Consider the following 21,546-nt stretch of genomic DNA (forward strand, 5'->3'; position numbering starts at 1 on the left):
GGGGGCCAGCCCCCAGCCCAAGCCGGCGGCAGGAGCAGCCAGAGACCCGCCCCCGCGCTCTGGCCGGGGGCTCGGAGTGGGCTGTTCCCGCCGAGGAGGGAAGCGGAGTGTGACAGCGGCGCCTTGTTGCGCTGCCTGTCCATTGCTCCAGCTGTGCTGCTGCTGCGAGGGAGCCCCCGCTCCGTCTCCTCCGCACCTGCCTGGCCAAGGAGGGCTCTTCGCAGAGCCGCCGCCGCCGCCGCTGCTGGAGGGGGCGCGCACACTGCAGTAATGCGAGCCCGTCCCCTCCTGGCGGGGAGCGGGAAGCCGGCCGAGCCCCAGCCCCAGCCCCAGCCCAGCCAGGTGTTCCGCTTCGGTCTGCGGCTGCCGGCCCAGAGCGCCCAGTGACCCGCCAGCTCCAGGCTGCGCTGCCCTGGGCGCGCTTCCTAGCGCTGGGCTCCGGCTGGAGGGGGGGTTGCGGTAGCTGGAGAGGAAGAGGGGGAGAGAGAAGCTGCTGCTCCTTGGTGCTCCTCTTCCTCCCCCCCCCCCCATTTGCTGCTGCCGCCGCTTTGCCAGTTCAAGGCGAGCAGGGAGGCGGGTGTCATGCAATTGGTGCCCAGTGAAAGGTCTCCGAGGCTGAAGTACCAGTGAGAGGAAGTGCAGCGGAATCAAGCCGGCTCTGTGCAATGACAGCCATGAAGGAGCAGCAGGCAGCGCCGAACCCGGGCAGCCGGGGGAGCCAGGCTCAGCAGCAAGACCAGGTAAGAGTTTGCAGGAACTATTCCGTGGGGAGGGCTCCCTCCTTGTATTGCACCTGTTCTCCCAGAGAGGCTTGAAGATTAACGCACCTTTCATGTGCTCCCCCCCCCGACTCCAGACGAAGTTATAGCAGAGGGTGGGGGAAAGTGCGATCTGTGTGGCCAGGAAAACGCTGCCTCCCTACGAGGTGTCGAGAGGCGCGGGGAGGGCAAGGGACGGGGGCAGGTTGGCTGATACAGCCGCCGCAAGAAGGAAACAGACCCTTTGTGCCCTGGGGGTGGGGGGCTGCCTGGTTCGGGGGATACAGCAGCCTTAGTGGAGTACTTTGTTCCCCTGCAGGCGAAGACTTGGGGGGGGGGGAGCCTCCATGGACGCATCATTATTAGACGAAACTAAGCATTCGGATGACCTTTCCAAGCGTGTGAACGGAGCAGCGAGAGGGACCAGAAGCCTGTTAGCTGGGAGGGGGGGGGGAGGCTACAGCTGGAGGAAGATTCAAGGGCTTTGGGGGGTTGTTAATATACGTTTTAAGGAGTCCAGATTTGAAATGGGCTCCCAGGGTGTCTTGGCTGCGGTGCTGTGTCTGCTTCAGGTGGGTGCTGGAGAATTCAGAATGCGAGTCAGGGCTCCAGACTTGGAGCATTGCGCTCCTGTAGCATTCGAGGCGGTTTTGGTGTCATTTCCATAGTCCCCCTCCCCCCGGAGAATCGTGCAGGACTTTGTGCTCTTGCTTGCCCAAGTTGCATCAAGTGAAATAAATACACGAAGTGATCAGTCTCTACAGATGTGTCATGTTTACATCAATTAGTGGCTCTAAGTAGAAGCTGTCAGCTATTAGGTCATTGGATAATTATGGCACTCCGGAGAGGAGCAGGCTGATACTACCAGAGATGGTGCTGTACGCTTAAGATACGCTGGGAAAGGTGTAATTCTTTCCATGTCAGTCACTTTAGCTGCCAAGCGCTAGAAGTGGGGCTGAAAGGAGTAATAAGCTTAAATGTCCGGTACTGGGGTGCGGGAAACCGTTTCGGTTCTCTGCCTGCTCTCCAGATAGAAAGCAGAAAGGGAGATCCCTAGATTCGTGGGGAAGACTAAGGGTCTTTAATACTGTGAGAATTCAACATCTCTGTTTTGTCTAGTGCTCCCCATATCCCTGTCTGTTCGCCCCCTTGGCAAATGTGTGATCACTTTGGTTTGATGTAGAAGGTGAGAGAGATTATTTACTAGCCTTACAAGTGTTAGAGCAGCATTTCATACAGCCTTTTCGAAGTCATGCCGCTAAAAGCCTTTGCACTGTGTTTATGTTAATAAACGGGGCTATTTGGAAGATTGTGTCTCTCAGTACCATGCTTGTAATAACAGCATAACAAGCAGTTTCAATATATAAAGGCTTGGCCAACCAGGGAATGTCTGTTAGCAGAAATCATCTTTCAGCATCACAGAACCTTAAGTTTCATTAACAGGCTGCTATTTCTCACTGGTGCTCTTGGATGATGGTACCAATACGTTAGAAAAGATTGGTTGTGTGAACACTCTCATGAAATCTCTGATCGCTAACCTGTGACCCCAGATGGTTACTTCTGGTGCTGCAGAGTTTGAAATGGTGGGAGGAGGAGAGGAGAGCAAAGAACAGACTATAAATGCTGAAAATAGTACACCTAACCTCATCAGTGTGTAGCTGAGTCCAGCTGATGACGATTTTGTATTGCGTGCAAAACACCTGAAATTTTGCAAACTCATAAAGATTCTTTGTGAGGTTGCATTTTTCTTACTGCTCTCAAGACTGAGAGCATCCCAATTTTTACATTTTGAAACCAGCATTTTTCAAAACATAACCAAGATAAATCACATTTGTTTCATTATCAGACTAATCAATTGGATTTACAAATATATTAAAAAAAGGAAGTTGATATTGAAAAGTCCCATGTTACAGGTTTATGTGTTAATTTAAGTCAAAGGATCCTATCCTGAAAATATTTACCTATGTTTAACTTTAAGTATGTCAGTAATCCTATTGACTTCAGTGGGGCTACTCACATGAGTAAATGTAAACATGTGCATCAGTTTTTGGAGGATTGGGTTTATGTGTATGCATTCTGACATTTTTTCCTGTGATATCGAACAAAGTACTCCATTTCAGCTGGTTTTGAGGAGGCTTTCAATATTCTGAATAAATTGAATGCATCTGTTATAATAGTTTGAGACAGAATGACTGGGTTATTGCTGTCGGTGGTTCCTATTATGTGTACAGAATGATTAAAGTTTACAAGTCAGCTGGTGTAGGCATTTGTTGCTACTGTATGATCAATCTCAAGCATTCACAGAGCTCTTCATTTCAATAAAATATTGTATTTGCTTTCTTTTAAAAGACAGTGCTCTTAGCCAACATCAAAGATGGTTGGCTCTAACCACTCACTATGGCTTTATTTTAAATTCACACACAGTTGAATTACGAAAATGGCCTTTTGTTGTTAAAGCTATAAATCTTTTTTAAATATCAAAGCAGTTTGTTATATATCAAACTCTATTTCTTCCTACTGCCCTATTACCTTGAACTGAAGAACAGTATTCTATTCTCTATTAATTTTAAATAGCTGTAAAGCTTAGGAATATGCTTATCGTTATTTCACTGCTCTACAGTTTTCAACCGCTCTTTCAGCTAATTGTAAGTGAATGGTGATAACTGTGGTTCTCCCTACTGTATGCAAACATTAAATATAGAAGAGAACAAAGTTTTGCTAGGCTCAGACTGAACTGTGTTGTGAAATTCCTGGTTTCCAGACATTTTTTGCACAGTGCTTAATATTTAAATCACACATAACAGTTGTTTGTCAGAGTTGAATTTTATATACAGAAGAAGATTATTCTCTTTATTTTAAATGGTAATTGACTATTGAGAAGGTTTTAGGGGTCCAATCCTGCAGTAAAGTCCATGCAGCATTCAATTGAAGCCAGTGGGGATCCAAATGGATTCAAAGATCTGCCCGTAGCATCTATCTAGATACTTCATATGGTCTCTGTAAGCATCATTTCTGCTCATGTCACAATAGTTAACATATTTTTCCTCACAAGACTTCTGCAAGGTAGGGAAGTATGTCTATCCCCATTTTACAGATGGGGAACTGAGGTCCAGAGAGACTAAGTCCAGGTTTGCACTAGAAACTTCTATTGGTATAGTAATGTTGGATTTTTTTGTCACACTTCTATACTAACAAAAGCCTCAGTGTAGACACAGCTTGTACCAGCAAAAGCTGCTTTTGAAGGTATAGATTATTTTTCTTGCTGAACCAGTATAAACTATACTGGCTAAAGCCCTTCTTTGCTGGTATAAGCTGTATCTACATTAGGAAGGCTTGCTGGCATAGCTATGCAGGGGAACAGGAACTCAGGACTGGCAGGGAAATCCTGGGTCATTGAGTCCATACCCCAGCTCTTGCAGGCAAAACTGTCATATAAACTCATAAATGTATCAAGCTCTTTCTTAAAACTAGTTAGGTTGTCTGCCCCTACGATGCCTGTTGGAAAACTGTGCCAGAACCTCACCCCTCTGATGATTAGAAAGCTGCTTCTAATTTACATCCTACGTTTATTCATGGCCAGTTTATACCCATTTGTTCTTTTACCAACACTTTCCTTTAGCTGAGAGAGCTCTTCTCCCTCCCCTGATGTGTTTATAGAGAGCAATGAAATCTCTCCCGCTCCTGCTTCCCCCCAACCTTACCCTTCACTTTGCTAGGCTAAGCAAGCCAAGCTATTTTAACCTCTTTTCATAAGATAGGCCCTTCATTGTCTGCACTTTTCTAGTATCAACCTGGCCCAAGTCAACGTCACACAGAAAATCTGCGGTGAAGCAAGGAATTGCTTGTGGGTCTTCTCCTGCAAACACCCAAGCACAGATATAACTTTACTCATGTGAGTAGTCAGACTGAAGTCACTGGGTTTGCTGCAGTAAGTGTTTTCAGGATCGGGACCTGAGTTATCACTGTAAATTACAACTGGCTGTTACAGTGACTTTCCTGGTTAAACAAAGGTGTTATTTTACTGACTGAAACATTAATGGTCACGTACTTAGAAATAAATTTGGTATAACTTCTTATTGAGCACTTTCCTCAAGAAGGTAGTTGTAAACCAACATTCTCCTGGGCAAAACATCTAATGACTGTATATCCCTCCCAATCTCTTCCCTTCAGTGTCCCCTCTCCCTTCACTTTTATTTCCACTACCTTGTTCCCTCCTAATTAAACTCATTCTGCTTGAGTGATTCCTTTTTCTCCCATACTTTTGGTACGTTTACACTGCAGAATGGGTGTGTAGTTATAGCATTTGTTGACATACCCAAGCTACCTTATTCTGTCGAGCTTCTGTACTGGTAGCTGTGAAGTTGTGACAGCATAGCCGTCAGCACGACCTAGCTACCCCAGTTATTACCCAGCTGTACAGCCCATAGTGAAGCTGTACTGCCTCAGCTCCACTTCTATTGGTGCATGAGCTAGCTACATTAAAGCTGGCTCACCTGTGTCTACACACGCAGCAGTCACACTCACTGATTGCATTATAGGCACACTGTGTGTCTGGCTTGTCGATTTTTAAATTGTAGGCTTTTCAGGGCAGAGACTGCCTACTACTTTGTGTTTGTACAAGGCCTAGCCCAGTGGAACCCCATTTATAGTTAGTCCTTAGGCAAGATTGTAATAAACAATACTATTGATGTTTTTAGAGAGAACTTTGATAAATTAGTCACATTCATTCCAAACCCTTTGTTAAATGATTGCTGCTGTTTATTTCTAAAATTACATTTTTACGTTATCATACTTTTATCTGCATAGAGGAAAATACCTTTTAAATTACTCTTATTTCCGCTGAACTCTGTTGCCTGAAAGCTTGCTTCATAAATTATTTTAGCTTCCTGAGTTCTACCTGTGTAATACAGCAAATGGCATTTGTCAATCTGTAGTTTTTAACAGCTGCCCGTGGTCTTAGACAATAGCTCTTAGTGATCAAAAAAAAAAGCGCTGTTTAATAGTCAATAACCACAACAAATTTGGTACCTGTATGACATGCCAGTTCATGCATATTGCTTTTTCTGCAGATGCAAAACTAAGATAATTCCTATCGGTATTAACATTGTGAGGCTTCAGTCTGTTTACCAAAAAAAAGATGATCTACACCACCTGGTGCTTGCTGTTCTTTGTCTGTATGAGCAAAGAGATCTTTGAAAATTTTAATCGTTCTCCCCTGAGTCTTTATTATTCTCTCACATGTAAGTATTTTTTTTAATTTAGTTTTAAAATACAGGAAACTAAAATTTTCTTTAGCAGTTCTGAACTACAGTCCATTACTGCAACTCTAAGTTAATATATTTTTAAAATAGATATGTGAAAGTTAATTGTGTGCTATTCTGCTATTATAAGGCAGTTATTGGTTGAGCATAAGAGTTAACTATAACTGTATAATATATAGACAGGCAGAGCTCCTATTGAAGTCAGTGGGAGTATGAGTATTGCCTTTATTGTAAAGTGCAGTGGATTAAAGAGCAAGAAATTTAAACTCTGCTTTCTCAGGGCTAAGTTCTGAAAATTTAAGATGTAGTAAAGCCCCTATTAAGTTCAAATAAATTTGACCTCCAAGAGAGTTTAATCTCTGTATGCATCAAGGTTTAGTTTCCAGTGAATAAAAGGTGAAATAGTCTAATGTCTTTTGTGTGTTCCTTCATCATGTTATAGTGGTTTCCCCAAACTAGGCCCTAATCCTGCAAAGAGAAGTAAATTGGTGGACACCTGTGCCTGTTCAGTGGGGATCAACATGGACAGAGGAATCCCTGCACATGGATCTCTTTGCAGGATCAGGGCCTTGGAGGACATATATTTTGTGTTTTGGTGGATGGTCCTATTAAATTATTTTTCATATTTTTAATTTTTTAAAATTATTTTATGTTGTCTTTCAAAAACTTACAAGACTGTGAATTTTTACATTACGTGGTACATTCACACATAGGAGACAGTGGATGAGCATTGGCCTACTTTTAATGTGACAATATCGATCTATTGTAGGTATTCCTATATAAGTACTGGACTTGAACAAGATCTGTCTGTTCAGTCAAAATTATCTTTTCCTGTTTGGATACACAGGAAAAACGTGAGCTCTTACATTACACACTAACCACAGTTTCAGCAAACTTGAAAACTTGTAAGTTTTAGTGTTCTGTGTAAAAGGTATTCAGCTCCAGGTAATGATTGTCTCAGAAATTCTTTCCATATGCTGTGTGTGTTTGTGTTTTGAGTTTGCTTAGGATTGAAATAAGAAATCAAAATCAAAAGTGACTTCACATTTCTCCCAGTTTCTGTAGCTAGCTTTTTTTTGACTTGTAATATTATTGTGATATATCAAATGTATTGATTTTGGTGGGTCAATACAAAGTCAGATACATCAGGTTTCTAAGCTGGAAAAATGAGGAAAAGTGGAAAAAAAGTTCATTATCCCCAGAATTTTATGGCAACAGTTAAGATTTAGATTCAGATTCAATTTCTTACACTGGATGTGAGTGAGCCATGCCATTTCCATGCTGAAGACAGAGAGAAATATTACAAACCTAGATTATGTGATCAAGTATATGAATGCTAGCCCAAGAAGCTTATTTGAATCTGCATTAATAATCCTGCTATAGGGTTAGAATATATTTTTCAAGCTCTACATGCAGGAATTGGGTATATGGGGAATGCAGAAAGGAAGTGAATATTGAAATCGTTTACTCTGCCTTGAATTGCCCCCCTCCTGACAGGTGGCCACACACCCTTCATTCACAAGACTGGTTTCATACAAGAGGAGAAGTCAGGGTGGGGGCTGGAGAAAAATGAGCACATTTTCCTTTCCGGGTGTGTGTCCTGATCACCTTCCCCACAGGACTACCTTCATGATTTCAGTGGGACCACTTGCATGCACAGGACAAGCAGGATTGGGCCCTAAATAGCATGACCTATGTAGGAGCAGGACTATGTATGTTGTAAAAAGGCCGTTTGTGTCTAGAACCTCAGACATCCTGGGTGCGTGCAAAAGTCATACCATGGGTATTTACAATGCGTTTTCTTTTTTTAAGAGTTCTGAAGCAAACTTTTAAGTGAGTAACTATATAGGGCTTAGTTCTACAGATCTTTCTAAAGTGAACCTCCCATTGACTCATTTATCTATTGGCAATAGGAAAACAAATTAGACTGAAATTCACATACCTATTGCAGAGGGTCCAATACTTGAGCACTTAAGACCAAATCCTCACCCCAGGAGCCAGGCTGAGTAACTGGCTGTGCACTGTGGAACTCAAAAAGGGCAAGGGGAAAAGGAAGCCGGTTACAGAGTAAGAACATAGCTATTAGGCTGGAGGGGCTTTCACTCGCATTTTATAGTCCCTCCAGACCTGCACAAGAACCCCTTTATCTTTGTTTTGTTTCCAAAATAACCTACAGGTAATTCTTATGGAGTAGAACAGAACTGTATTTTCTGTTTGTGGGGCCCTCTGCCTCTGTAGCGGTGACACTAGGATTTGCCTCTTCACACAGAACTTCAATGGGATTTCTGTGGTGTAGAAGGCTTTGCATGGTTCTTATATGCTGGAACAATTTTTCTTTTACAAAGTGTCCGAGTTGACCCCAGGAACTGAAAAATATCTGTTATAGCAAATATGTTCAAATATAATTTCTTTGCCTCTTTCTGGTAGCTTCCCATTTTAAGGTACTGCAGGGGACAAGCTACGTTGATAATTAATAAGGAGAAGGAAGCGTTTAAGCAAACTAAATTGCTGTTGAATAGTATTATTCCACTGTACGAAAGTCCTTTTATTAGCTTTGTTTGTTAAATTGTAAGGCATTTAAAGACTTTCATGGATGTGATGAGGAAAAATAATTACTCTTATAAATTTTCATACTGGTAAAATGTGTGAATTTAATCCCTGAATCAGTATCTGGGCCTGACCACTGAAGTCAAGGGAAGTCTTTCCATTGATTTCCCTAGGTTTTGCACCAAGCCCCATCTGCTGTTAAGTCCGTTTGGGTTTACAGTACTGTATTTAGCACGTACTTTATACTTCTCATAATTAACTCTTCTTTCATATTGCACTGACAGAGTTAGACAGGAATGTGAGTAGCTGCCTTCAAGTCCATTGCCAGAGATGCCTTTAAGTCTTCTGCCAAGAGGTAGCTATAATTTGATGACAAACGCTTTCTCACTTTTAGAAGACCTATGTCATTTCTCAGTCCATGCAGTAACCATAAAACCTGTGCTGTCTCAAACTCTGCTCCTTTTCACTTTAATCATGCAGTTCTTTTATGCTCCACTAAGCTGTATCGAATAATGTTCATGAATATATGATAGTAAAAAGAATAATGCTGATGGTGACTGATGATGATAAATTACAGTATTTATCCATTAGGAAGGACATTGGATGACCTACAGAATCGACAGCTGAAGCTAGAAACCTTTCCTAATTGTTCTTAACGCTGTTAGGAACTTGAACATAACTTATTATATAGAGATTCTGTACACAGGGAGTGATTCAAAATCAAGATAAAAGCCCTCTGATACTTTGAGACTGTTGTATAAGATAATTAATTAGTAAGTATAAAATTGCACAGTGATTTAAAAAAATAGAAATTACTTTAATAGAGCTGTTGGACGTGGACATGTTTTGTGGAGATATAGCTGATGGATTTTTGTGGCATGGCAGGGATGGAAGGGGGGAGACAGCAGACATGGTAGACTTGTTCTATAGCTTAGTGGTTACGGCACTAGGCTAGGATGTGGGAACCTTAGGTTCAAATGACTGCTATAGCTGAATGAGAATAGGTTGGGATAAAAAAAATTGCTCTGAATCAGGCAGAGGAGCAGGGGACTTGAATTTTGGTCTCCTACATCCCAAGCCAGACATGCTGAAAAGCTTAATCTTTGAGCCAAAATAGACATTTTGACACACTTCAGTTTTTGTGCATTTAAGATATTTTGGTATTGTTCAAACGCAGAACAAAACCACACTTCAAAACCTCAAAAGTTGCAGTGACACGGAACTGTCGTCCTCTAGCCATTTCTACCCTTTAAAGATTTTGGAGAGTGTCTAGGGTAATAATTGAAATTCACATTCATTTGAAAAGGAAAAGTGTTCTGTAGACTCCCTGAAAAGGAGATAGGTAAAGGTTAAGACAGATTCTTCTGCAAGATGGGTGTGATTTCCAAATACTAGAGGGGAAAATGTTAAGCTTGTTTTATTGTATAAATTAAATGCTGAATGAATACAGAGAACTAAACAAAGCAAAGATCAGTAATGGGACTGATCATAAATTCTGGGTCTGATCTTGCATTTGTATATGTTCACCTTATCTCATCTCTGTCCCCTTTCTGTCTTGAGCACCCCATTGATTGACCAGGCTAGTGAGTTGACATACATGGGGAAAGAGGCTTTCAGAGTCTCCGGATTTTGGCTTAAGTAACTCTAGTCAGTCCTTAGATTAGATTTTAGCTTTTTGAATTTTGAGCGCTTCTCTTTCTCTGTACAGCAGGATGGGGGTGGGGGGTGGGGAATAATCTTGAGGGCATAGGATCTGAATCTCATGCCCGCAACTAATTCTGCTGGAGGGCAGGGTAGGCGAAATGACTACTGTAAATCCATCCAAAAAACCACAAAAATCTAGGATGGCTTTAATAATAAGTATAGTCCAAGTAGGTATGTTTCCTAGATAGGAATTAGCTTGCAAGATTGCCTGCTCTTTCTTGGAAGAAATGTGCAATATCCCACAGTGTGAAAAGCAACAACATAAAGATCCTACTGGAATGTTTGTTACTAAAGGCCTTCTTGCTCCAAGGCATAGATGATTGTATAGGGTAATTAGATGCTGTCAAGCATAAATATAAATTTAAATCTAGTCAAGGTAATAGACTCTTACAAAGTCAAAGATTCTGAAATAAGGGATGGCTATACAAGGAAATTAGTTGTAAAATATGCTTTTTATTTTTTTTTAATCCAAACTGTATTGCAGGGTTTTGGTGCATTGTTAGGCAGATACTGTGTTCTACTCCTGATGTGACTGTATTTCATAGTGGTTGAAGTTCCTGTATAGAAGCCCACTGTTAATACTCTTAGTCCCAATGAAAGCAGTGGGACTAATTACATGACTAATTGATACTGGTTCAAGCACATATTTACACTACAATATTTGTTGTAGTTTGTCAGTTTGTTAAAAGTTCTTTGGGATCCCACAGGATGGAAGGCGATTTTATAAATGCAAATTGTAATCAGACTTTTTGTGAAATGGGTTTGTCCCGTGTACTATCATTCTGGAGATTCTGTGAGTTTATTTGTAAAAATTCAGTATGTGGCAAATTTGAAAGTGTGGTATCAAACTGTGAACATCATGGAAATATTTTGCATAAGTAAGTGCTCAGAATTCTGAGCAGGGACTTCACGATCTGACTATAAACTAGTTTATTTAAAATCAACAGTAATTGGTTTCAGAATGAAGTTCTTGTTCTATTTTTATTTTTCATATATTAATAAAAACAAAACAGGAAGAATCCTCTGCATATAATTCTGAAAAATAATACAGCAACTTTAAACATAACTTTTTAAATCTAGGCATGTTTATAACTAGGGTAGTTCCATTGAAACTTTTTTTTTTTCTGTTGCCCCACACTTTGGACAAATATAGATATTTAATTTGACTATCTTTTCCTCTAAATCAGTTTTCCAAGTTTGTTGTATCAAGTAAACATCTGCCAATGCATTTCACGGAACACAATCAACTCAGATTTAGTTCCAAATTATGCATGTGAGTAACATTGCAAAGATGAGAGGACCCGTTCAGCTTGATAGGACCACCAACAGACTTAAACTTGCAAGAGCAGGGCTTTAGATTTTTATAAAACAATCTTTCACAACAGGTAAGACCAATAGGAAAGTTTCCATTGTTCTTATTCTAATAGGAACAGTTATTTTAAACAAACTCTCCCTTAGGGTATTTGGAATCCAATCACTGCAGAATTATGAACCAGGAAGTGAATCTGATTTAATTGACTTTTTTTTTGGTCCATCCTGAGAGAAAATTACAAAGTAAGGCTTTGATTCTACCCATGAGCTCCATATAAGGAGATTCCTGTACCTCTGCAAATCTCAATTCAGAATTGGGACCTAACCAAACAATATAATAGCAAAATGTCGATTGGAAGTGTGTTTAATTATGTCAGTTTTAAAGTTAATTGTTGAGGAGATGTATTTGTTTAAAATATGATTCTTATTGACAGTGTCCCTTTAAGTTGAGGTATTATAAGTTCTCGGGCTAGCTGTTTAAAAATAACATTGATGTAATTATAATTATTTTGTGTAATTTATTAAAATAATGAATGCGTTATTTTATAGTGTCCCACAGAAAGCCTATCAAAGACATGGTTATACCTCCAAAAACGGAATGCAATGAAAATGTTGTGTTTTGGTTTTTACTTTTGAAACTTACATATCAAAATATCTACTGCTAATAATAATGGGGTGGGGAGAAAGGAAAAGAAGCAATGACTTTACAAAATTAAATACTCTTGTTCTGGAACATAGAATTATAAATTGTCAGCTAATCTTGAAAATTACATGGTTTGGGAAATATTTTGATGGGAGATAGAAGAGATGCAAAATTCCATAAATCACGGCTTAAACATAAAGTAGCAGCACAAAACAACAAGATTCCTAGATCAGCCAGGAAATTGGAATACAATTTTAAATGGAACTAGAGAATTGAGCTCTGGTCCTGTAAAAATGTATGCATGTGCATAACTCTAGTCATGTGAATTGTCCCATTAAACTCAGTGGCGCTACTCCTGGGCTTAAATTTAAATATTTGCATAGGCCTGTGATTCAGACGTTTTCCTAATGCCCAGTTTCCTTTAAAACAAAAGTTAGGTGTCTGTGTCTGTAGTTATTTCACTGCACATGGGGGAAGAGGTGAGTAGAGCTGGGAGAAATTTTTCGTACAGAACTTTTTTCTCTGAAAAATGCTATTTCGTGTTGACCAAAACATTTATCAAATTTGTGTCTAATTCAACACATTTTTCTAGCCAAAAATAGAACAAAACAAATGAACAGAAGATGTGAAACATCAGTGTTTCCTTTCAAAAAGATCAAAACAAAATGTTTCAATTTTTTGATTCAGAGTAACTTTTAGTTTCAGATTTTTATTTAAAAACAAAACCAAAATGAAACATTTCATGTTGGGTCAAACAATATTTTTGTTTGACCTGAAATGAAACTTTGGTTTGTTGAACAACTTTCACTTTGGCTTGACCCAAAACAAATGCTTTTTTAAAAATTATTATTATTTTCAATTCAGCCAATGATCTGAAAAATGAAATACTCTCTTATCTCTAGTGGAGAGTAATAAAGGAATATCTTTCCTGATTTGCAGCGCTGTCTACAGGCTTCAGCTAGGATTCACTTTATCCAGAATCCTGCCAACTAAGGCCATGATCCTGCAATCTGCTGTCTGTGGATTCCTTGATCTGTGCAGAACCTCAGTGAAGCCATTTGGGATTATCATAGTTGCACAGTTCTGCCTGAATGGATCGGGTGGTAGAATCAGGGCCTGCCTGTATTTGGTAAAGGAATGATCTTGCCTGTGGTTGAATTGATGAGATTTTTCTCCCTCTTCTTTACAGCATACTCACCAATTTCCACAGCACTGTTATGTTTGTAAAACTGTCATTCTCAGATGACATATTATCATGAAATTTGCATGTCACAGGTCTCATCAAAAATTCCACCTCTCCAAAGCAGATAACTTCAAATGAAGTTAACTTCTATTTTATGCAAAATATAGTGATTTCAGGATTCTTCTTGTTCCCTGGAAGTGAATATAATTACCAGGCTTTGGCTTAACTTTTTTCCCCCTTGGAAAATGTAAGATAATTTGTCAGTCTTCTCCTAATAAGACTTTTTTATTGCAGAAAAAGTTTAGATGTCAGGAAAAAAAATAGTCACAGGCAGTCACTCTACTTCATTTCTTGTGAAGTCTGCTTTTAGGTGTGTATTGAAAGGGGAGTATTCCTGTTTTGTCCCCTGTCACAGGAAATGGGAAAGAAGACTACTTTACATCATAGGCAGAGCTGCAGACATCAAGACCTTAATGATCTGCCTGCATTATGGAAAAGCTGGTGAGAAGGGGGGGGGGGGAAGAGCACAGGGTGTAGGCTGTAATGGGTATTTAAGCCCTGATCCTGGACACTGATTCAGGCGGATGGATCCCCATCTGCATGCATTGCTATAGGAACCCGAACTTGTTTTTCTCCTGACTTTTCTACATTTACATTTGTAAACTGAAACTTTCAGTAATGTAATGTTTTGCCTTTAATAACTTTTTAAATATCGGTATCTTGCCACACGAGTTTGGAAGGAGAGTTCTTTGCCTCTAGCTCTTCTCCTATATAGCACGATGCAAAGTTGTTTATTCAGGAAAAATAAAAGTTGAACAACTTCAGAGGATGTAATTTACTACACCTTTTGAGCAACATTGACTTGTGTGCCAGCACATGGTACATCTTTTATTTATTTACCTTCCTATTCAATAAAAAATGCGTTTGCCATGGTAACCTTGTATCTCATGGCACATATGCTGAGATAAAGAACACCTCCTGAAAGAAACAAGCACAGAGTAATATATCATGTCAACATGGGAATATTTTTCAGTGCATAAAGAAAGAAAAATATTTTTCATGCTAAAATGTCAATTTCATTGAGATTTTTCATTTAATTTCTTTTTTATTTTTAGATTTAAAAACAATTAGTAGAGAATTATTCTTTTTCTTCAGTGTTTTCTTTCAGTCAGACTGCTCTTATTAAATGAATTTTCTATATCTAGGAAACCTATCAAATATATTTGCCATAAATCTTATATCCTTTCTGAATGGGTGTCCTTCCCTTTGTGAAATATCAGATGTACCAGTGCTATGTCAACCTTTGCTATTAATTGAACTCATATTTGCCAGCCTGGTTAGACTGTCTCCAACTTTTGACTCTTATGAAGTGGTGCCTTTTATTGGATTTTCCTGTCTCTTCCTTCTAAAGGGTCACTGCCAAGATAAAAATGACAATGTTAAGCAAACAACGGTCCTTACCTACTTGTCTGCCACTACTAATGCCTTATAAAATACTAAAACAGAAAGAAATCAAACAGTCCCCTTTGCTCTTCTTTATTTGTGCTGTTTCTTTACATTATGCAATATTTTTTGGTCTTACATGGGCAATGAAAATCAGTGAAGGGCCTGATGATTCACACACTTAATCATGTGCTTTACTTAAAGTGAGTGAAGAATCCAATTGATGTCAACGGGACTAATTAAGTACTTAACTTTTTTTTTGGTTGGTGCCTTGAATCTTAGCCTTAGTATCAAATCTACTTTTATTATGTCAAAGGAAATTTTTCTTACATTTTTGAGGGGGCAAGTCTTTGGGCAAGTCTCTTTTGTTCAAACAGTTGTGGCATTCGTGATTAAGATGGTGTCAATTAACTTAGTTCACATGAAGCCTATATGCGAGGCTGAGGTTCCACTGAATACAAGAACAGTTCAGTATGAGATGGAGAGCCAGCGAGAGAATGAATGTAAACAAGGATAAGAAAACATTTAGAAAAGTCTTAGTATATGTTTTTATATCATGCCATATTATGCTATATAGTAATCAAGAAATATAAAACATTTTTGTTTAGGCAGAGGAGTTTAACACCAATGATTGTGACTAGGTTTTCAATACTTATACATGGGTTGATGTACCTGAAAAGAGCACCATTATTTGTCCAGTGAAAAAGGATGGTAGGCCTGGGAATCAACAGCATGAATTCTAGTCTTGGCTCTAGTACAGAATTCCTGTTTGACTTTGGGCAAGTCTCCGAGGCCAGTATTTTCCAAAGTGCCCACTTGAGTGCCTCATTTTCTGCTGGCAAACTCGAGGCACCAAAGTATCTAGAATTGGGCACCAAAACACTGCTTCATCCACATTTAGTTGATGCTTTTGAAAAATTAGTTTCTAATCTCTCCTAGTCTCAGTTTCCCATCCATTAAATAAAGAAAACTACGTTGCTGTCTTGCAGGGAGGGGTGTTGTGATGCTAAATTTATTGGTGTTTGTGAAGTGATTTAAGATCCTTTAATGAAAGGTGCTATAGAAGTGCTAAATATATTATTGCCATAATGCCAAAAGCATGCAAGAAAGGTAGAGGTTTTTTGTTTGTTTTTTTACAGTTACTCCATGCTGACTGCCCAAAGAAAAGTCTAGGTTTCTGTTGTACAGACTGAATTTTGAGACAGTATTAAATCTTGTGATTCACAGTGTCTACCATAAAGGCAGAGTTTTCACTATTGCAGTATCATGCTTTGGTGGTGCTGTGTTATACAGACATAGTAATAGCTCACTCTGGGCTTGTCTACACTACAGGACTATTTCGAATCTACTTAAGTCGAATTTGTGGATTCGACCTTAATAAGTCGAATTTGTGTATCCATACTAAATACACAAATTCGAACTTCTTAGTCCACATTCACAGGGCCAGCTTCGACTTTGGAAGCGGTGCACTGTGGGAACCTATCCCACAGTTCCCGCACTCCCCGCTGCCCATTTGAATTGTGGGATTTCCCCCCAATGCATGCTGGGGGGGAAAATGTGTCGTCATTGAACCGTCAATCCCGCCCTCCCTGTCTTCCTTGAAAGCGCCGGCGGGAAATCTGTTCGCGCCCTTCTCTGCTCGGTTACAGCGTGGACGCCACAGCACTGCGAGCATGGAGCCCGCTGCGATCATCGCTGCACTTATGGCCATTGTCAACTCCTCGCACATTATCGTCCACCTCTTCCACAGTCAGATGCTGAGAAACCGGGCGAGGAGGCTCCGCAGCGGTGAGGAGAGTGGCGCAGACCTCTCACAAAGCAGGGTACGCCGGGCAGTGGAGATCATGGTGGCAATGGGTCAAGTTCATGGTGTGGAACGGCGATTCTGGGCCCGGGAAACAAGCACAGACTGGTGGGACCGCATAGTGCTGCAGGTCTGGGATGACACAGAGTGGCTGCGAAACTTCAGGATGCGTAAGGGCACTTTCCTTGAACTGTGTGACTTGCTGTCCCCTGCCCTGAAGCGCCAGGACACAAGGATGCGAGCAGCCCTGAGTGTGCAGAAGCGAGTGGCCATAGCCCTCTGGAAACTTGCCACGCCAGACAGCTACCAGTCAGTAGCGAACCACTTTGGCGTGGGCAAATCTACCGTGGGGATTGCTGTCATTCAAGTAGCCCACGCAATCGTTGAGCAACTGCTCTCAAAGGTAGTGACTGTCGGAAATGTCCAGGCCATCATAGATGGCTTCGCGCGATGGGATTCCCAAACTGCGGTGGGGCTATAGATGGGACTCACATCCCTATCCTGGCACCAGCCCACCAGGCCAGCGAGTACATTAACCGAAAGGGCTACTTTTCAATGGTGCTGCAAGCTGTGGTGGACCATAGGGGACGTTTTACCAACATCAACGTCGGGTGGGCGGGCAAGGTTCATGACGCGTGTGTTCAGGAACTCTGGTCTGTTTAGACGCCCAGGCAGGCACTTTCTTCCCGGACCACAAAATAACGGTTGGGGATGTGCAGATGCCTACAGTGATCCTCGGGGACCCGGCCTACCCGCTAATGCCCTGGCTCATGAAGCCCTATACAGGCGCCTTGGACACTGAAAAGGAACTCTTCAACTACCGGCTGAGCAAGTGCAGAATGGTGGTGGAGTGTGCTTTCGGACGTCTCAAGGGAGATGGCGGACCTTACTGACTCGCTCGGACATCAGCGAAAAGAATATCCCGTAGTTATTGCTGCTTGCTGTGTGCTCCACAATCTCTGTGAGAGCAAGGGCGAGACCTTTTGGCCGCTTGGGAGGTTGAGGCAAATCGCCTGGCTGCTGTTTACGATCAGCCAGACACCCGTGCTGAGAGAATATCCCAGCGGGAAGCGATATGCATCAGGGAGGCTTTGAAAGCGAGTTTCCTCGCAGAGCAGGGTAACCTGTGACTGTCCACTTGATTTTAAGAGAGCCTGATCATAAACCAAGTTTTCCCCACTTCCCAAGGACGTTTTAAAACTAAGGACATGTTTTAGTAATTAATAATAAATCTTTCGTTGACTTTGCATTTCTGTTTATTCGTTGAAACATGGAAGCATTCTGTGCTGGTTAAGGTGTGCACTGATGGGTGGGTTTGCAGGAAGGGCGAGGGTGCCGTCCTTGGATAGGGGTTACCATGACGGCTGTGGGTTTGGGCGTTGGAAGGGTGAGGGGTGTGGGGAAGGGTGAGTATCTGCCCCTGGATGAGGTCTATTTTTGGGGCTCGGGCACCGGGAGGATCGTGACTACGGTCCAAATGCATGTGAAGGGAAGCCTGCCTTTACATTCGGGATGTCAGGCACCAGGACCCTGCACAAGCATACACCTCAAGGAAAGACCCGGGCAGCATACACCACACAGACTGTCCCTGGTGCCTAGTGACTGCAGTCTGTGTGTGCCCTGCAGTTGACCCTGCAGCCAAGTCTGTAGCATGGCACTGTGGGCTATGCAGTGACATTACAATTCCCCACAGAACAACGGAAAGTCTTCTCACCCCAGAAACGTGACGGAAACAGTCAGTAACACCATACCGCTGTTAAAACTGTAATACACAGTGGGGCGTTTGAACTTGGCGTTGGGACTGGTTGATGCTGTAAAGAAAGAGCTTGTACAAATTTACAGCGACAGTTGTCTCTAACATTATCGGTGTGCTGCGGTGCAGGGACAGTTCTCACGGCCCCTACCGCCTCCGTCTTGTCACTTTGGGTGAGGGGACAGGACTTCTTGGCGTTGGAGGGCGGTTGCAGATGCACTGCAGGGGCTCTCCTCCTGACTGCGGTCTTGAAGAACATGTACAAGGCGCCGGAGCGTCTCCGTTTGCTCCTCATTAGACCAAGCAGCGTTGAGTCGCCTGCTGGTCTTCCTGCCGCCACCTATCCTCCCGTTCCAGGTGTGTGCGATGCTGCTGACACAGGCTCTCCCTCGACTGTCTCTGCTCTGCCGCCTCCGCTCTGGAGCTGGCCATCAGTTCCTGGAACATGTCGTCCCTTGTCTTTTTCTTTCGGCGTCTAATCCGAGCCAGCCTCTGCGAGGGGGATGGCGGGGCAGTCCGGGACGGAGACCAAGCTGTGTGATGTGAAAAAGTAGGTGATTTCCTTGAACACATACATGTTTGCCAACAGTAAACACAGTCTAGTCAGTTTCAGTGAACAAGACCAAAGAGGGAACCAAGTCTCAGGAGATCTCAGAACTAGTCCGAGATTTCGGAATACGCTCTCATTGGCGGCGCCATTGCACTGGAGAGCGCACAAGCGAGGAAAGATAGCTGCATCCCTCTTGCACAAAGTCCTGGTAAGCCTTACAGTACAGAGTGCTTATCAGTTAGTGCTTAGCTGTGCTCTCCTGCTGGAGGCAATGTGCAAAGCAGAAAAGATGAGCGTTATGCGGCATCTCCCGCCAGTGAACGGGAAAGACCCTGTATGCTTTTCCTCTGAGGCCTGCCACAAGTGGCTGTTAAGCGAGGGTCATTCTTATGCAAAGTAAAACTCTGTTAAGCGAGGGTCATTCTTATGCAAAGTAAAACTCTGTTAAGCGAGGGTCATTCTTATGCAAAGTAAAACTCTGTTAAGCGAGGGTCATTCTTATGCAAAGTAAAAGTCTACCATGCACAATAGTAACAGTACACTAATTCCACTAATTAGATGCAGCACTTCCACAACGACATCACCCTGAGGCGTGTCAGGCGCACACAGAGAGAGCGGATGTTAACAGAAGCCCTGCACAGACCAGGACCCTACGCTGCCATCCTCAGAGGCGATGGTCCCCTGTACCTGAGGATGGCATGGCGCGAAGAGTGTGCTTCAACGGAGCACCCAATAAAGCACCTCTCCCAAGAAACCTCTTGCTGAGGCTTTTCCAGCTGCTCTCTGAGAGCTTTTTTGAACTATCCCCAGAGGACTATTGCTCCATTCCTATATGTGTAGACCTGCTGTTTGTATAGTTTCATATTTAAAAATTTTTATATAGTATTTCCATTTTTTATATATATCCCTGTTTCTTAAAAAAATAAATGTTTCCCTGTTTGTAGCACTTACCGCCTGATCCTTCCCCTGATTCCGAGTCCGGGTTAACGGGCGGTTGGTAGGGGATCTCTGTGAGGGTGATGAAGAGATCCTGGCTGTCAGGGAAAGCGGGAGTGGGTTCGATGTCGCCTGCGCCGTCCTCAAAAGACCCTTCCTCATCTTCCCCATCGGCGAACAGGGAGGAGGAACTGTCCCGGTACACTATTCCGTCCTCGGAGTCCACCGTCACTGCTGGGGCACTGGTGGCAGACCCACCTAGAATGGCATGCAGTGCCTCGTAGAAGCGGCATGTCTGGGGCTGGGCTCCGGAGCGTCCGTTTGCCGCTCTGACTTTTTGATACCCTTGTCTTAGGTCCTTCACTTTCACGCGCACTGCATCGCATCCCGGCTGTATCCTTTCTCTTTCATGGCTTTAGAGACCTTCTCGAAGGTCTTGGCGTTCGCTTGTTGGAGCGCAGCTCCGAAAGCACAGACTCCTCGCCCCACACAGCGATCAGATCCTGGACTTCCCGGTCAGTCCATGCTGGGGACCTCTTTCTATTCTGGGATTGCCCGGACTCCTCTGCTGGAGAGCTCTGCATCGTTGCAGGTGCTGCGGAGCTCGCCCCGATGTGCAACCAGAACGTCAGATTCAAACCGCCCAGACAGGATATTTTATTAATTTTGTCGCGGGACATTTCGTGTGTGGCTGGCCACAGAATACAAGCTCGGACTGCTGTCCAGAGCGTCAACAGAGTGGTGCACTGTGGGATAGCTCCCGGAGCTGCTAAGTTCGATTAGCATCCACACCAAGCCTAATTCGAGCTAGCAAGTGCGAATTTAGCGTTACTCCACCTGCCGGGGTGGAGTACCAAATTCGAACTAAAGAGCCCTCTAGTTCGAATTAAATGGCTTCCTGGTGTGGACGGTTGAGCGGTTAGTTCGAATTAACGCTGATAAATTCGAATTAAAGTCCTAGTGTAGACCAGGCCTCTGTGACTGTACAGCAACTGCAGTGTGGGGGTGGGAGGTGTTGTCAGTCAGTATGAGAGAGGTTTCTGTTTGGTGCAGTCCAGAGAATGTGGCAGTGTTCTGCAGCATGCTCTTTCAAAGCAACAGTTCTATGCTTCATCCTGCAAATATATATGTGCATGAGTAACTTTACATCTAAGTAGTCCCATTGTTTTGAATGGAAACTACTCCCAGGCATAAAGTTTTTGACATGCATGAGCATTTGCAAGATTGGGCCTGAAACTTTGTGCCACAGAAAAAGCTGTGAAGGACATATTAAATACTTTATTCTTTCATTCCTCTCATTTTAAAGAAATATGAGTAGTCTTCCTCTTTTCTGTGCTGCCTCCCTCATCCCTTGTTCTGGGAAAGCAGCTACTATTAAATTATAAGTAATAGTAACATGTTTTAACCATTGAATCTATCCACTAGCCCAATTCTGCAAACCCTTACTACAGAGCATAGTAATCGGTCCTTCTAACTGCCTATATGGCCGGTTTTGGAGCCCAATCCTTATTTAGATGAATGGTTGTGTTGTTTTCAGTGGAACTTCTATTTGGTTTTACCTATCCAGGCATCGTTGGTGAAGATTGAAGGTTTCTGGGCCTATTCCTGCTGTCATTGAAATCAATAGCAAAAATGTCCAGTGGCTTCAGTGGG

The 21,546-nt window shown here is 42.4% G+C and overlaps 1 protein-coding gene across 4 annotated transcripts in view; it reads left to right on the forward strand.

The window, feature by feature from the left end:
- Positions 1-221: 221 nt before the first annotated feature.
- The window catches only part of DPP10 (dipeptidyl peptidase like 10), a 402,675-nt gene continuing 381,350 nt past the window's right edge, over positions 222-21,546 (forward strand). Inside the window, exon 1 of one of the 4 annotated variants that reach the window (XM_039495403.1) lies at positions 222-740. In XM_039495403.1, coding sequence (XP_039351337.1) covers positions 666-740 — 75 coding nt within the window. In that variant the 5' untranslated portion in view covers positions 222-665. The remainder of the gene's footprint in view (positions 741-21,546) is intronic. The other 3 variants (XM_039495402.1, XM_039495399.1, XM_039495400.1) reach the window with 3 other exon arrangements.

Source organism: Mauremys reevesii, linkage group 11, assembly GCF_016161935.1.
Source record: "Mauremys reevesii isolate NIE-2019 linkage group 11, ASM1616193v1, whole genome shotgun sequence".
NCBI classification, from domain to species: domain Eukaryota; kingdom Metazoa; phylum Chordata; order Testudines; family Geoemydidae; genus Mauremys; species Mauremys reevesii.